At 48.0% G+C, this 17133-nt stretch overlaps 1 protein-coding gene across 1 annotated transcript in view; it reads right to left on the bottom strand.

Annotated features, from left to right (window-relative positions):
- ITIH5 (inter-alpha-trypsin inhibitor heavy chain 5) overlaps positions 1-17133 on the bottom strand; it is a 57205-nt gene that overhangs the window by 38677 nt on the left and 1395 nt on the right. The window contains exons 2-5 of the mRNA XM_077807894.1: positions 13235-13279; positions 9063-9226; positions 6718-6825; positions 5858-6108 (exon numbers count right to left, since the gene is read on the bottom strand). Coding sequence (XP_077664020.1) covers positions 5858-6108; positions 6718-6825; positions 9063-9226; positions 13235-13279 — 568 coding nt within the window. The remainder of the gene's footprint in view (positions 1-5857; positions 6109-6717; positions 6826-9062; positions 9227-13234; positions 13280-17133) is intronic.

Raw genomic sequence — 17133 nt, 5'->3', positions numbered from 1 at the left:
AATATTTGTTCCCCATGTAAATACTTCATGGACTGTAATCAAGTCATTGTCTCTTTGTTAAGCTAAAGAAATTGAGCTCTTTGAGTCTTTCACTATAAGGAATGTCTTCTAATCCTTTAATCATTCTCATGGCTTTCCCCAGATCCCTTTCCAATTTATTTGGTGCCAGTTGTGGGCACCAGAACTGGACACAGGATTCCAGCAGTGGTCATACCAGTGCCAAATACAGAGGTGAAAACACCTCTCTTCTCCTACTTCAGTGTTAGTAAAATGCTCCAGATCACACTGGAAATGGAAGCACCCTCTTTGTCCACATCATATATCACAGGCAGTGGCTATGCAAGCTTCCCCTATGCACTTCCCTCAAACAGAAATTTTCAGGGGGCTCTTACCTGGATACAGGTAAGTACACCACCTGGTGAATCTAGAGATATGGATTCTAGTTCCAGCCTTGTCACGAACTTCCTGTATGACTTTGGGCAAGTCAGATAGCCTCTCTGTGCCTCACTTTTCCCATCTGTTAAATGAGGATAATGACATCTAATCACTTTTGTAAAGTGCTTTGAGATCAAGAAGTGCTAGGTACAGCTTTGCAATTATCCAGCACCTTTCATCATCTCAAAGCACTTCACAAAGGTGGGAAAGTGTTATCCTCATTGTACGATCATGACGTACATTAGAGGCCTGGAGAGAGGGGTTAGGTGACTTTGCCAAGGACACCTAGAGAGTCACCAACAGGGGCAGGAATGGTGGAGGAAGTGGCTCAGACTCTGCCCAGTCAATCTTTGTCCTTTCCACTGAGAAGTCCAACAAACTAGCTAGTGCCCGTCATGATGTGGACCAAACTTGCCAAATAAAATGGACATATAGCAAATACGGTCTGCTCCTTACTAGCCTGGCCTCCATTTGAACTAGAGGGGAAAATCTGAGATTATATTTAGGGGTAAATATCCAAAAGGGCTCGGCCCTCCCTTTTTATAGGTCTAATTCAGTGCTTCTCAAACTTTCATACTGCTGACCCCTTTCACATAGCAAGTCTCTGAGTGCGACCCCCCCTTATAAATTAAAAACACTATTTTTATATTTAACATTATTATAAATGCTGGAGGAGAAGTGCGGTTTGGGGGTGGAGGCTGAAAGCTCATGACCCCCTGAAGGGTCTTGACCCCCAGTTTGAGAATCTCTGATCTAATTTGACCTGCAGAATGAATGGCTTGCATGATTCAAGTGATTGAGCTTCCATCTGCCTGATTCATACCCACAATAAGCTAGGAATGAAGGCAAATTGTTAGATTTACCCCCAGAATTCAACTGTAGGTGCAAATCAGGACGACAAAAGCAAAACCGTCCATGCTAAAATTGACCCCTGAACATCTGTCTTCATTTGATGTTACAGAGTGAAGTGCCCAAGCAATGAAGTTTAGAGGTGAAGCCAAATTCAAACTTGATCAGAGTTTGGGAGAGTCCAGATACAGAACTCCAGCCCAGAGCTCATCCTGAGCTTTAAAATGGGAGTGTCTGGGGAGGTGGAAGGAGAGGGGGGCAAAGCAAAACCTCCCTGCAGTTTGTGATTTTGAGCACCAGCTGCAAAATGGAAAGGAAACTGGGGTAACTACCATAGGGTCTGGTTTTACCTGGGAATGTGACGTTATTGTACATGACCGGCAAAACATTCTCACCAAACTGCTTCATAGGGAGAGAAGGGTGGCAGATGAGTAGATGGGCCCTTAGCAGGGAATTCTGGGCTCAGACGTCATGTGAAAAGTGGCTTTGTTTTGAGGTTATCTGTAAGAGCAGAAATTCCTGGCCTCAGCTTCCTCTGCGCTGTTTTATCTGTGTTACAGTGGCAGAAAGGGAGCAGACACCTGCCCAGCTCAGGAAATCATTTTCCCAAACTCATGTGCCCTCTGGCTTCCTTTTGGAAAAAAACATAAACCCAGCTGGTTTGTATGTTTGTGAGCCTGCTTACAAAGGAAACATATTAGAGAGGCCTGGCTTCGCTTTGTCAGTCAGAGAGGAAACCTAATCAGAACCCCCCAAACGGCCTATATCTTTAAAACAAACCAAACCTAGGCCCTGTATCAAACTGTGGAGAAGTCTGGAGCTGAGTCTGACCTTTGCGGCTCAGATCCCTAGCCAGAAATACAACATTCACCATTGCCACTGCAACAACAAAGACTGTTATGCTACTTCACAAATGTGAGAGTGGGGACTCTTGTCCTTCCTCAGCAGAGAGCACCTCCTCTCGGTGTGCCTTTAAGTCCCATCTGCATCCTGCTTTAAGTGCTTTATGGACACACCAGGATCTTGTTACAGCTGGAACTGCAGAGCCAGTGCACATTTAGCCAGGTGACAGGAATTTGACTCTTCCACATGCATCCTGAAGATGCATTCGTCACTTCAGAGATGTCTCAGGCTAATCCCTGACTGGGAGATGGCCAGATACATTCTGATTGCTAGATCCATCTGAGAAATGTTCATTCATTTTGTTCGTGCTCACAGTGCCAATCACTACAGCAGGTAGGCATTTCACTCACAAACATTCAATGCCCAGACATTGCTGGCGGGGTTACAGAGGCAGAAAGAACCCAGCTTGATTTTTTACCCCACGCTAGATTGTCAGGGTCAGCATCTGGTGGGGGGAAGGTGGAAGCTTCTCTTTGGTTTGCAAGCTACGGCAGTTTGAATCACTGAGAATAAATCAGGGGAAAATGTTCAGAAAGCACCTAAATGACTTGGAAGCCTAAGTCACTTTGGAAAATGGGACTTGTGTGCTTCTGAAAAACATTTCTCTTATTCTCATTTATACTGCTAATTTGGCCTTTCCTTCAAGGATCTCAAAGCACTTTTTAAATTTTAATCAACACCTATGTGAGAAATACTGTAGGCCTCATTATAGCTGTTTTACAGATGGGGACAGCCAACCAGAGAGCCTACATGACTTGCTCAAGTTTAGAGAGGGCCAGATTGTCCCCTTTACACTGAGCAGCACCTCATCCCTGAGGTAATCTTACTGGTTTCAATATTGTCACTGGAGGAGTGAGGCAACATGAATAAGGGTGACAATCTAGACCACAAAACTGAGTGGGTATCAGATGTATGAATAAAATCCAGGAATCCTGGGTTCCAGTCCCCTCCTCTGGTCATGACATTGAAAGTGATATCTCACATAGACTTTAATGGCTAGAGAAGACTTTAATAATAATAGAACTGGATGGGTCCAACTTTCCTATTAAATGTTTTAAACCCCTTGCTATGTTGCACAGAACGTTCGGTGCCCACAGAGTCACATTTGGATAGGCCGCTCCAATACTGAGTTTTTCCATGTATCATTTAAATACAGGAATATGCGTGCTGGAACAAAGGGTGTGTCTGCTCAGTTATCCTGTCTCTGGCCTTGATCAATGCCAGATGCTTTGGAGGAAAGCGTAACACCAGAAATGCACCTCACCATACACTACTATCCCAAGGGGAAACATCCTTCCTCACCTCAGCTAAGCTAAATCAAGGGGACTGACAACCTTTATCATTTTATCCTACCGACAGCGGCTGCAGATGCTTTGCCTTATCCAAAGCCTGATCCAAGGCTCACTGAACTCATTGGGCAACAGCAGCATTCAGGCCCAATCCTCAGGCCTCAGCTTTGATAGGAATAGGACCGAGACTTTTGTTTTATTCCATAGTCACACGTTTCAGGCCAGATCCTCACATAGTGTAAATCACTGCAGTTCCACAGAATTCACTGGAGCCATATTGATTTACACCCGCTGAGGATCTGACCCTACCGGGATGTAGATGGTCAGACCTAGTGGTCAGAGCAAGATTCAGGTCAGCAACAGAGACAAAGTCGGGGGTTGAGCCAAGGGTCAGAGCCAGAGGCAGGCATCAAGCCAAGAGGCAGAACCAGAATCAGTAGCCAAGAGCGGGGCATAGGAGCAGGGATCTGGAATAGGGCAGGAGAGCAGGAACCAGGAACAGGACAGGAAGGCATGAATTAGGAACAAAACAGGGCTTAGGAGTCAGGCTAACTGGAAAGGTCCAACGGAGCAGCAGCCAGGGATTCACCTAGTTGTTCAGACAACTTCCTCTGCTTCTTTCTGGCTGAAGTAGTGAGTCTGAGCCAATCAGAAAGGCTGGACATCTCCTCCAATTGGAAGCTTTTGGGGCAGTGCCTCTTGTGAGCAAGGATCCGCCAGCCCGTGCTCCCTGCTGGTACCAGCGAGATGCCAGGAGGCAGCTGTGATCTGGGGACCCCCAGACCCGGGTTTGAGATCCATGATCCTTCAGGCTTATATCATCGAGCAAGACCATCTCCCACTTGACGTTAGCCTGGAGTTTTTGCTAACATGCAGCGGCTTCCAGGCAAAATCATAGCATCCTATGATCTATGCTGCCCATTTGCAAAAAACAATAGCTCTGAGCAGCCTATGGGGCAATGCTAGACCCCCCCTCCCCCCCTTTTCCCCCCGCCCCCAGCATTGCACCTGCTCTCTGCTGCTTTGGCAAAAGACCGACCTTTCCTGTGTTCCGAAAGGCAGGATTTCCTGTTTGCTTTGGTCTGCTTGGATGGAAACACAAGTTACTTCAGCAGTTCCCAGGAGCCAGGAACGTCGCATCTGATTCAAAGCCCGATTCAAAGCCCATCCAAGTCATTTGAAAGACTCCCATTGGCTTTAGTGGGCTTTGGATCAGGCCCTAATTTCCCTAATAGGGAGATCAGGCCCTAATAGGATTCAAAGTTTTCTTTCTCTGTTTAGACATGCACGTACGCATATGCTGGCTTAAAGCCACAAAAGCCAGGGACCTCTGAAGGCAGACTGAATAGAATTCCCACCATTATAGCTCCTGAAAATCTTTAATGGTCATTGTTATTATACTGCGTCCCTGCCCTAGCAGGGCTGGAGACTGCCAAATAGTTAGAGAGTCGAATTGCAGAAAGCAGCTACCTAGCACTGAACTGCAGCCACCTCTGGGATGGAATGTGCCAACCACGCTGCACCACGGTGGCTCAGCGGAGAAGTAAGGAATAATGTTTCTAAATGAAGTGGCACTGAAATATGAAACACGCTGGCATATGGCCAGGCCACCCGGGTTCAGACCGCTCCCTACCTTGTGAGACATTCCCTATGGTCTTTCATGGTTGTGTAAGGTCCAGGCCTCAGTTTTATGACTCCACCAAAAAAGGTGGCTCCCTCTGCAGCTCAATGCCACCCAATGCAACCCGGGGGCACTGATTTATGGCCACTTCTGAGGGAAGAGTGTCATCTATTGAACAAGTTTCCGTGTTGCAAGTTGCAGTGGGGGAGGTTTAGGTTGGATATTAGGAAAAACTTTTTTCACTAGGAGGGTGGTGAAACACTGGAAAGCGTTACCTAGGGAGGTGGTGGAATCTCCTTCCTTAGAAGTTTTTAAGGTCAGGCTTGACAAAGCCCTGGCTGGGATGATTTAATTGGGGATTGGTCCTGCTTTGAGCAGGGGGTTGGACTAGATGACCTCCTGAGGTCCCTTCCAACCCTGATATTCTATGATTCTATGATTCTAACAGTCAGCACCATCAGTCTGGGATTTCCCTGGAGATCTTCCATCCCAACCGTGTGTAACCCATGCCTGCTTGGGGTGGCACTCTGTCTCCCTCTAGTGGTGACTAGACCAGCTAAAGCTTGATGAGCCTCCTACACACTTGGCTAAGAGAAAGGTATCTTTTAGCTCAGACAATAGAGGCTCACACATTAGGTCCCAGGTTCGAGCCCGGCTGCCGACGACCAGGGTCTGTCGGCGTTACGCATGTACTAACCGGGCCCAGTCCAGTTCACAAGAAGCGACGCAATCACCACTGTAGGCCACACACTCTATTCACCTATGACTTTCTTGATGCCTCTCTGCTTGCTGTTTTGGAGTGGCAGCACCTCCAGAGAACTGAAGCCCGAGTTCTCTAGGATGTTCACCTCCACGCGTAACCTGCCCACGAGCTGCTGGGGCCGGACGCTGACAGTGTACTCATACTTTCCCAGGTGCCTTTGCAAGAGCTCTTCATAATGCAGCATGAAGATGGCGTGGGTCTTGCGTGGAATAGTGCCAGAGGCTTTGAAAGTCTCAGCTCTGGTCTCCCTGCAAGGGAAATTCAAAGAGACCTTCACAAGCTGTTTTTACATCATGAGCCACACCCTGAAGTTAATGGTTTCCTGAGGGTGTGTCCCTTGTGTCAGCAGCTAGTGTTCCCCATTAAATGAAGATGCAAAGATGGACAACAGAAATACTCAGAGGTACGTAAACAGCAGGAGGAGAGATTTTAAAAGGCTCTTATTAGTAAGCTTAGCTAGGAGTATGACAGATGATTAAAAAAGGAATGAAGTTCAGAGCAGAGAGAGGGAGAATAAGGGTGGTCCAGTGGTTAGGAAACTAGGCTAGGACTCAGGAGACCCAATGTCAATTCCCTGCTCTGCCACAGACTTCCTATGTGACCTTTGGCAAGTCACTTAGCCTCTCTGTGCCTCATCTGTAAAATGAGAATAACAGCACTGTCTTGCCTCCAAAGGGTGCTGTAAGATGTTCACCTCCAATGGTAGCGGGGGCTATATTAGACTAGATATATCACAGGCCCTAACACAGGAAAATAAATAGGCCACACAGTAGAAAGAAAGGAAATACCTTTTAATGGTATAAAGAAGAAACATCAGAACTCTGCCCAAAATGGCAGCCAGGGGAAACAATACTCACCCACCATCTGTGGGACTAGAATGTTTATTATTCCTCTCTTTGTCCTCATTTCTGGTTTTCTTTTCTTTCGCAGTGACTTCCCCATGGTAAATCCTGTCTCCAATGATCCTGTAAGGTTAAGAGATGTCAGCCTTATAGATCCACCGCCATGGAGACAAATCCAGACGTGGGGCTCGTCCTAGTGCAGTGACAATGCTTGGGCATGTTTTTGTGCTGGGCATAGGCTAAAGGGCCAGCTGCTCTGTGGGCATAACTCCACTAAAGCCAACCAGGTATGACATCAGAGAATCCCACCCAGCAGCTGTCAGCCCGGGGCAGCGGGACTCCAGCTGTCAAAGGCAGCAACAGCAGATGTAAGCGACACAGTGTCTGCATGGACACTGCATTGACCTAACTATATCGATCTAAGCACTATGCCTCTCGCGGAGGTGGAGTTATTAGGTGGGCATAGCAGGCAAGTTAAATCGGTGGGAGGACATTGTAGAGTAGACGCTTACACAGTTAGGTCAATGTAAGCTGCCTTATGTCGACCTAACTCTGTTGTGTAGACCAGGCCTTACTGCTTCCTCTTCACCGCTATGATTTTTCTATGAAATAAAACTTTTTGTTTATTTTTATCCCCAGCAGGTCTCTGTTGTGCAAACTGCATGGAGTATGTGTGCCACAGTGTAGTGATAACTGGGAGCAGATTTCATTCCTTTGGGGATGACGAACCAGATAGGAAAAGTCCGAGTGCCTGGTAGTTAAGCTCACAGGGAGATGGATTTGTGGGGGGGACTCAAGACCAAAAGGGGTAGCTGAAATCACCCTGCAAGGAGTAACTAAGGTGGTGGAAACCAGGGTTGAGACCTTTATGCTTGTAGGCTGTAGCAGCTTATCACTATGGCACCCGCAGTTACCAAGCAGGCAATGATAGAACCCCTAACTCATCTGGGCAGTCCCCAAACATCAGTTACCATCCCTCTTCTGCAGCTCAACATGTAATTCCAAGTGAATAAAGGACAACAGCAGGGAAAGCAGGGGACAAAGCTATTTACAAGGGATACCCACCTCCAGCATTTTATTCGTGGCAACAAATCCTACCTTTGTATCAGTGTATATCAATCTCTGTGTTGCTATCGCTTGCAAACAGACTTTCATCTCATAGACTTATACGACTAAGATCAGAAGGGACCATCATGATCATCTGGTCTGACCTCCTGCACATGGCTGGCCACAGAACCTCACCCACCCACTCCTGTAATAGACCCCTACCTCTAGCTGAGCTACTGAAGTCCTCAAATCATGATTTAAAGGCTTCAAGTTAATTAATGCTTTTATTAAATTAAATTAAATGCTTCAAGCTAATTAAATGCTTCTTACTAGGAATGGGTCTTAGGACATTGGATACCCAGTGAATAAATATTCCTTAGAATACCCCATGGGAGGTAATCCAGCAGTGGAACAAGCCTTTTCTCATGCAGCCCACCTGGAAGTACCTGAAGTCTCCCAGTAACACAGGCAGCCTCCGAAGTGCCCCATTAGGCAAAGGTCATTCTGTGGCACCCTGCCTGATCCCCCTCTTCAAGGCTCTTTAAGAACTCACATTTCAAAGGTGATTCAAACAAGGGGTCCCATGTAGTTAGCTCTCTGATACAAAACAGGCGCTCCAGGCCCCAAGCAGTTCCGTGTCTTGATCAACCCAAAATAACACAAAACTCAAATTTACACAGTCTTCATCCCTGCTGGCCTTTACAGCCACTGCCCTACTTAGACAGGGTCTGGCCCAGACCCCCCTGCCTGGACGGCTTTCTCCCACTCTCTCCTGCTTCTTCAGCTTTCTTTTTTCCCGTGCTGACTCCGAACACTGCAGAAGCCTTCTTGCAGCGGGCAGTACCTACAAACCCCAGAACACTTTCCTGGGCTTCCTCCCTTTACTGCAACTTCCCGCTCTTTTTTTTTTTTTTTTTTAATCCTGGGAGCACCTGACAAGTGTGGCTCATCCTGTCTCTAGGGCTGGCTTAGCCCCAAGCTCTCCAGCCATGGGGCAAACCACCCTGTTAAACTCTCCAAGAAAGCCTGTTCTCCTGAGATTTCCAGTCACTCTGGCAGGCTCCAGAGGTGAGGTTCTAATTCGGGGATGCTTGTCAGACCTACCAGCAGGCCTTCAGTATGAGGGAATCAAATACATTAGTGGGGCCCTGCTCTTCTGGGGTATCGGCATCCCTCCAATGCTGTTGGACTCATGGTCCAGCCTGTGCCTAGCAGGGCCAGAGGAGGGGGGGCAAAAGTCACCACACACCCTCTCATCCCGCAGCAAGACAAGAAGGGGCGGAAACTCATGGAGAAACAAAAGCACCACGTACATGGTGAAGTTGGAGATAAAGGCTGCAGCTGGGATCTGCATCTCAAAGGTGCCTTCCTTGGCCTCAGACCCGCTGTTCACCATGGTGCACGAAACGGTAGTGAAGGCATAGCGGGAAATGATTGTGGATTTGACTGTGAATTCAGCCATCCGCGGCCTGGTCTCCTGTAGGAATTGAACAGTTTCTCATTACCGTCTATTTTAAAAGCCAAACAACCCACCCCTGTGGCATTTCTTTGCGGCACACAAGGATTTAATATGAGGTGAAAACAAACAGCCTCATAAAAGTTTGTAAGATGAAGAGTGTTAGAGCCCCTTTGTGAACACTAGGCATGGTGGGGTTTTTCATCAAGGCTTTGGATCAGTGGGGAAAGGTTACACAAAGGGCACAGTACCTCCCTATGCCCTGTCAAGGGCACAATCCACATTCATTCTGCCCAGTGCCAGCGTGAGGCCTCTACACAGAGCGAGCCGAGACATATGCTATGAAAAGTACTTGTGAAATCTGGACACGTCCTAGATCATGGGTTCTCAACATGGGGGTCAGGAATGGGTTTCTGAGGATTATAACCACCTTCTCTTTCTTTACGGCCAGATAGGAGGAGATTCCCAAAACTCTGTCCAGGCAGGACATGGGGTCATGGGCTGGGAAAGATTGAGAACCGCGGTCCTAGACAAATCTCCTTGTTAGCTTGTGGAAATTTTATGTAAGGCCTCCTCAGTAGCCATTACACTATGCTGCCAAATTCTCACTGGAGCCAAGTAAGGATGCATGCAACCAAGTCTTAAAATGTATACGGCCAGATCCTCAGCGGGTGTGAACCAAGCATAGCTAAACTGAATTCAGTGGAGTTAGGCAGATTTATTTGAGTCGAGGATTTGCTCTATAGCTCTCAAATGATAGATGGAACAGCCTTAATAGAAAACATGCACACGGCTGAGGCTCATCTAGCAAAATGTCCTTTTTAGAACACTCTGGACCCCATCCAGCTTGGATGAAACAGGAATTGGAGCAGTCGAGAGCTGATTGCCAAATTATGCATCTTGGGAATGTACTTTTATGCGCAAGTCCTCGGACGAAGTGCTTCTCAGGGCTAATACGCACTTGGACAGCAGTATCCCCATAAATCCAAGACGTTTTATATTTGGAAGACTTAAGCTTAATGTAACTAGTCTAAGTAACGAACGAGAAAAAATTCTGCATCATGTTGGCTTGATCAGTAAAAGGCTGATCCTTCAACATTGGAAGGCTGCCAAAGAGATAACGCTATCACATAAATAAACCCACAGATGCACCTGAGTGGACTAGCAAATGTGGGTCCCTTTTCTGCCATTCTTCCGATGAGCAATCCCTTTCTGTGATCATGGTCTCATTGAAATGAAAAGGCCTATTCTCAGAGCAAAAGACTGGTCCATATGAGAAGGGGGGAAGTGCAGGTGTCAGAAACAGGCACTCCGGTTTGGGCTGACTTTGGAACACTCCAGACTTGATCATTATAAAGGAAGGGAGCACCTGCAAGAATCCAGGTCTGGCAAAGTTCTGATTTACGCTGCATCCGTGTAACCCCTTGCTTAGCAGTGGCTCAGGGCATCTGCATTAAGTGTTGCACTGGTGTAAATGCATGGAAGTAGTTACATCAATGTGAATTTGCCTAATATAGACGGGGCCTTGGAATCTCATTCCCCTAAAGTGCCAGGTGAGGGAAATTCTGATCTGGAGTTTTGGTTCAGGCCCATTTCTAAATTCAACTAGTTCTCTGTGGGTCCTTTCATTCGATGTTCTGCATGGGCGGCGGGTATAATAGGCCAGGGGAGGCTCAGCCTCCCCTGGAGTGCTGCCTCCAAAATGGCGTCCAGACCGTAGCCCCGCATACACCACGCCCCGGAGCCCTGCTCCCATGCTTCCCCCGTGGCCCTGCCCTCACTCTGCCATGCTTTGCTTCTTCCCCTGTGGACCCCCGCCACCCACCTCTCATGCTTCTCCCCAGTGACGCCCCCCCACCCGGCTCTCGTGCTTGTCCACTATTTCCCATGTGACCCCCTCTTCCCCCGCCCGCTGCTCGCACCTCTTCACCTCCTGAGAGGTAGAGAGTCATGAGCGGCAGGGGGCCCCTAGAGGGAGGGGGCAGAGAGGCATGCGTAGCCAGCAGGGGGACCCCTTTTGGGGGAGGGAGCAGAGAGGCACGAGCAGCAGGTGGGGGGTCCCTCGCGGGAGGGGGCCGAGTGGGGGCTGGGGCCGGGGCAGAGTGGGGCGGGAGTGTGGGCGGGGCCTGTGGGGGAGGAGGCCAAATGGGGGCAGAGCAGGGGGCGGGCCTCAGGGCAGAGCTGGGGTGGGGCCACAACGCTTAGGCCGAGCCTCCCCAAATGCGGGAGTCACGCGCCGCCCATGATGTTCTGAATATTTAACTGGCTATTATTGGGATGGCAAGTGACTCCAATAAGGAATCGGATGGCCAATCAGAAGCGGAAGTAAAGAGTAGAGGGGGGAACTGTTATAATTTAGAGCCACGCAAGGTGCAACATCTTCTTTAGTTTCGAACCTCCTGGGCTCGCACCGCCGTCCTGACTTTCTCTTTGAAGGTCAGCTTCAAAACCTTCCCCAAACGCAGCAGCAAAACTGAGACAAAACCACTGAGTTTCACCTGGATTCATCTGAAGCCTCAAATGCCTTCGAACGCTATTGAGGGCAGGGGGGCTACCGCTTATAACTTGGAACAGCTGCAGGTCTCAGGTCAACCACAAAGGGAAACCTGCATTCAAGGTTTTCCCCCTTCGGATGGTAGAGGTCCCTGCTGCAGGGTTGCCAAGCCTCCAGGATTGTCCTGGCGTCTCCAGGAATTAAAGATTAATCTTTAATTAAAGATTATGTCAAGGCATGAAACCTCCAGGAATACATGTAACCGAAATCGGCAACCCCTATCCTGCTGAACAGACGGTCGGAGAGACAGACACAGACACACAGCTCTCTCCCTCCAGCTGGAGAGGAGAAACTGCTGACTCATCCACCCAGACCTGCAAGCAGCATGTTGCTCTTTGTGTGAACAGTAGCGGAGAGGTGCTGAGGTAGTTTCAAACCAGGTGGCTAGGCTCTGGGCTGGCGTTCAGCCCAAGTTCCTGTCTGAAAATCTTCTGTATTCCCTAGAGTTCTTGCACAACTTCTTACTGCATGAAATTCTGACCTATAGCTGTGTCCATGTGCACTCCCTGTTTTGTTTTCTACACTCCTTGTTATTAAAGCCCCTTAGGAAGATGAGGAGAGACATTCAGGAAACCATTCCTTTTCAAAAACAAACGCGGGTGCACTCAGAGGGAGCGGATGAGAGCGCTGCTATTTCGCAGGGTGAGGCGCTGTTTTTTCAAGGCGTTTCTCTGTCATGAGAGAAAAGATTTTCTTGCCAAACAGAAAGAATGAGGAGGACTTGTGGCACCTTAGAGACTAACAAATTTATTTGGACATAAGCTTCGTGGGCTAAAGCCCACTTCATCAGATGCATGCAGTGGAAAATACATGCATCTGATGAAGTGGGCTGTAGCCCACGAAAGCTTATGCTCAAATAAATTTGTTCGTCTCTAAGGTGCCACAAGTACTCCTCGTTGTTTCTGCTGATACAGACTAACACGGCTGCCCCTCTGAAACTTGCCAAACAGAGGATTTTATTCCTGCTTACTTCAAGTGCTGGGAAGTATGAAGAGAGCCGTAAATATACGCCTGCGTTTTCACTGGCGGTGGTTGCTTAGATCAAAACAACTTGACCTAGTGTCTAATTCTTATTAAAAGTAAGAAACAAGACTGGGTCATTCCAGGGATACAGACCCATTCCCCTCTATGCTGCTGGTTCAAACCTGGCTGAGGATCATAGTGATTGACAGCTGTTGCTGTCTGATGGCTAGTCAGTGGCCTACAGTATGTGAGACGTGTTACTCCCAGGCTCAGTGGATAAGTGGCCACATCGCTGCCACCACCACCATATTTACCAATGATTGACTATCTCGCTGGATGGCACAGCAGAGGGGCTGGATCCCAGCTGGACTCAGACTAAGCAATGTTCATCCTTGTTTCTACAGATACAGGCAGAAGAAGATTGAGGGGCAGTGTTGGGACATGCTTCAATTGCCACTACTCATGTGATACCTGCTGTGTGGATAAATGACAGGAATTTACAGGATACATACCAGCCTCTGCAGAAATCGGCCCTGTCTTGGGACTCTGCGTGCCACCTGCAAAGGGTTAAGTAAATATTGTAACTTGTGCCTTGCCCCTTTCAAGTTCATGAAAGGAAGATTTGTCAGTTGTTTAAAAAAAATGCAGTGGAGTTGATCCAGACATTGGTTAGTGCAATTGTTTTCACGCAGCCGGGGTTAAGCGACCCTTTTGTTAAGATTAAACTTAAAAAAAAAAATTACAACAGACCCACAGATCAAAGCTGTGGAATGGAATTTGGTTTTCCCAGGCAAGGTGTCGCCGAGTGCTTTTCAAAGCAGCATGTTACATGCGGGAGGTGCGGGAGTGGAGGGACTGTGTACTGACACACAAGGGCCATGGGTAATTATGTGCTTATTATTGTACCCAGATCACAACTGGGGAAACTGAGGCACGGAGCAGTTATTTGACTAGCCTAAAGACACATAGAGTGTTAGGTTCTCAGCTGGCATAGCACCATCAGTTTGAATGAAGCTATGTTGATTTACATCACCTGAAAACCCGCTCTCTGGCTAAGTTTTATCAACATTAACACCTGTCACTGGGAAGCTATCGTTGCCTAGTAAGCGATGGAGCAAGGCTTTTTAAAACCAGCCATCAGGCTGATTGTGAAACAAAGTGCCAGCCGCAGCTCCAACACAATCGCATCCATTGTATCAGCCTCCACCAGCTGCAACAGCTTCGCTGGCTCGGCTGTATGCTGTGTAAGTCCCAAATTAGAATCTACAGGGGAGAAAAAAATCCATAAAAATACATCCTTCACTAGCAAAGTGGCAGTCCCTCTCCATTGGTTTAAGGATAGCAGTGCAGATGTGGTGTCTCGATGTCTTCAAAGCCAGTCCCAAAATCACTTAGTACCAGGATAGCCTTAATGCAAAGAAATCACTCTGTTTATTAAAATGCTGGTGAAACTCCAGACAGAAAGGAGAGCAATGACACTTTTTATCCTTGATATTTGACACTAACATAACAGATTTTCTTGCCAAAGAGAAAAAATTCACTTCTGTTTACATCAACTGTTGGAAAGCTAAAGAGAGCACAGGGGAGAAGTGAAACAGTCTCCAATGTTAGACCTTTTACTCTTTTCTCATCCATTGCTTTGACCAACATCTTGCTAAATGGTAGTATACGGGAAAGCGGAGCACTCAGGAGACTTAAGTCAAAAAGAAAGTTTTGGAAGGGATATAAACCCTCATGCTTCAGGGCATAAGACCACCTCTATCTGATGTGGGTCAGGAAGAAACTTTCCATGTACACAGGTTATCCCATAACTTCCTACTGCGGGATTTCTAGCCCTTACCTCTGAGGTATCTGGTACTAATCACATTCAAAAACAGGATATTGGACTAGATGGACCATTGTTCTCACACAGCAGAGCAATCCTTATGTTCCTATCGATAGTCAGATAAAATCTATCTCTGAAGAGTTGGTTCAAATCCAACACATCCTAGTAGTGGCCCAAAGCTGCTATCATCTAATAACCTTTGAGATGCACACTTGGAATGAGTCTAGTGGTATTATTCCAGCACCCAGTGAACAGTTGTCCCATACCAGAAAAATCATCACTGAGGCAATAGATACGAACTGATAGCCTTGCCGGCAATCTTAGTAGAAGGGCCAAGCACTGAATGGGCTGGGGAGACTAAACTATCACTAAGAGATCTATCAAGAGATAGCCCCTCCAGATCAGAGATGAGTGACATCAGCAGGAGAAGCACACATTGCTGCTTGGCAGGCTGAACCTATTCTGTAGGTACAGAGAGGAATTCAGTCTCAGCCAAAATTCCTGTGATTTCATGGAAGTGGCGAGATGCTGTTTGGGGGCGAAATTCCACCCAGGGCAGCAGGCTAATAACACACAGCCAATCATGGGCAGCAAGTGAAGCTTCCTCTTGGGAAGGCTAGCTCTCTGCCCCACCTCTTCCGGCCGAGGCCACACCCCACTCGCTGCTCTCAGCCCCGCCCCCATGGCCCTGGCTGGGGCAGGGAGTGGGGTGCTGAGAGCTCAGTCAGGCCCACGGAGGCGGGCTGAGAGTTCAGCCCCAGACAGGGTCCAGCTCTCAGCCCCAGCGGGACCATGGCACCACCCCATGGCCACCACCCCACCTATGGCCCCACCCCATTCCTCCCCTTCCACCCACAGCCCCGCCCCATTCCACCCATGGCCCCGCCCCTGTTCTGTCCCCACTCCGCCTCTTCCCTCCAAGGCCACACCCCCGCTAGCTCCTTTCTGGGGCCGTGGCAGGGGAGAGATTTTTCCAGGGGCCCCAAATTGGCCAGGGCCCCTGGGCACAGGCCCCATGGGCCCGTACAGTAATCTGCCACTGCCTCCCCTCATCCCTGCCACAGTGGCACAATGTTTGGGGAGGCTTAGCCTCCCCCAGCCTCCATTACATGCCACCTATGCAGCCAAAACATCCTGCCTCAAGTCAGAAAAATCTAAGTCATGCAGCACTTGGGTGACTTTCTCCCTATTTATCTGCTGTGAAAGTAAATCAGAACTACCCAGAATAGCAGAGACAACATAACCGGGAAAGCAGCTGAATAGTTAGAAGCCAGCCTGCCTCTTTGATCTACTGTAGTAACTATAGAGTCCCTTCCTCCTTTCTTAGAGCATCCTGTGTTTATGTCATGGTCACGCCCGCTATTTCTTTCACTTCCTCTTCATGTGCTGGGGAACAAGAGGTAGTTTTGAACCAGACAAAAACCTTTCTGGTGACAGAAATCAATCCAGGGATGTCGAAATTGTCAGATTTGTCCTACCAGATCAAACCAGCTGCTCCAGTGTTCTGCCTTTAAGCAGTGGTCCCTTCACAGAAGGAGGGTCACAGAGCATGTTGTGCGAGAAATGAGGGCTGGGATATCCTCCAGCCCCCGACCCTCCTGCAGTCATTAGTTTACTCTCTGAAACATGAGATTTGATTACCCTTTTCTTAAGTGACATCATTCCAAATGGTCACAAAAGTCTATTTCTCCCCAGGACTGAAAATAGCCCTGAAGCTGGGAAATGATTAACTTTACCCACCCGGACTATGTCCCTGTTTGCTTCACTTCAGAGACATAGGAATTTTTAAAATTCATCTTCCGATCTGGATCTGTGGATAAAATCCACATTAGTTAGGAAGGCTGTGAACTTGCCAAGATCTGTGCATGTGCTTAGCTATACCCAGGAGAGCGACCCTGATGGGCCACTCACGAGTGCACAGTTCAGCACGTGTTTTAAGAGTTTGCCAGATTAGGACTTTAGGGATTAATTTCTGGAGGGGGCGGGGGAGGTGGCTGCAGGAGGGCAAAGGGAAGGAAAGTGGACCCAGGGGAACATCTACCCCCACCCCCTTAAACTGGCTTCAAAGTTCAGTAACTCCCTAGCAGGGAATGCAGCTTTCCCCTACTCAGTGTTTTCAGTGGTTTGCATTGTCATTCACTAAATAGAAGCACGATACAATATTCAGCCTGACCCACCACTCTAGACTTTTGCATGGCTTCTCATCTCTCCTTTGGGGCATTTCACAAACAAATCACAGTTGCTAATGGGACTTTTCAGAGGTAAGTTTCTCTATGCGGCCACGGTACTTTTCTGGCCCGCCATTACAGTAGTACCTCACAGCCTTTAATGTATTGATCCTCACTACACCCCTGTGAGGTAGGGAAGTGCTATTATTCCCATTTTACAGAGGCTAAGTGACTTGCCCAGGGCCACACTGGAAGTCTGTAAGGGAACAAGGGATTAAAGCCAGGGAACCTAACCCTGGACAATCCTTCCTCCCACCTGCAACTGTCCCTCACAAGTCATGGAAAAATTTCCCCCACAAAAAGAAAAGTAACTATAGGCCACCCCATAACCCAGTGGCATAATCCTTTCTCGCCCCTA

This window comes from Eretmochelys imbricata, chromosome 1, assembly GCF_965152235.1.
Source record: "Eretmochelys imbricata isolate rEreImb1 chromosome 1, rEreImb1.hap1, whole genome shotgun sequence".
Classification (NCBI taxonomy): domain Eukaryota; kingdom Metazoa; phylum Chordata; order Testudines; family Cheloniidae; genus Eretmochelys; species Eretmochelys imbricata.
This window is presented reverse-complemented; position numbering and strand designations above follow the sequence as displayed.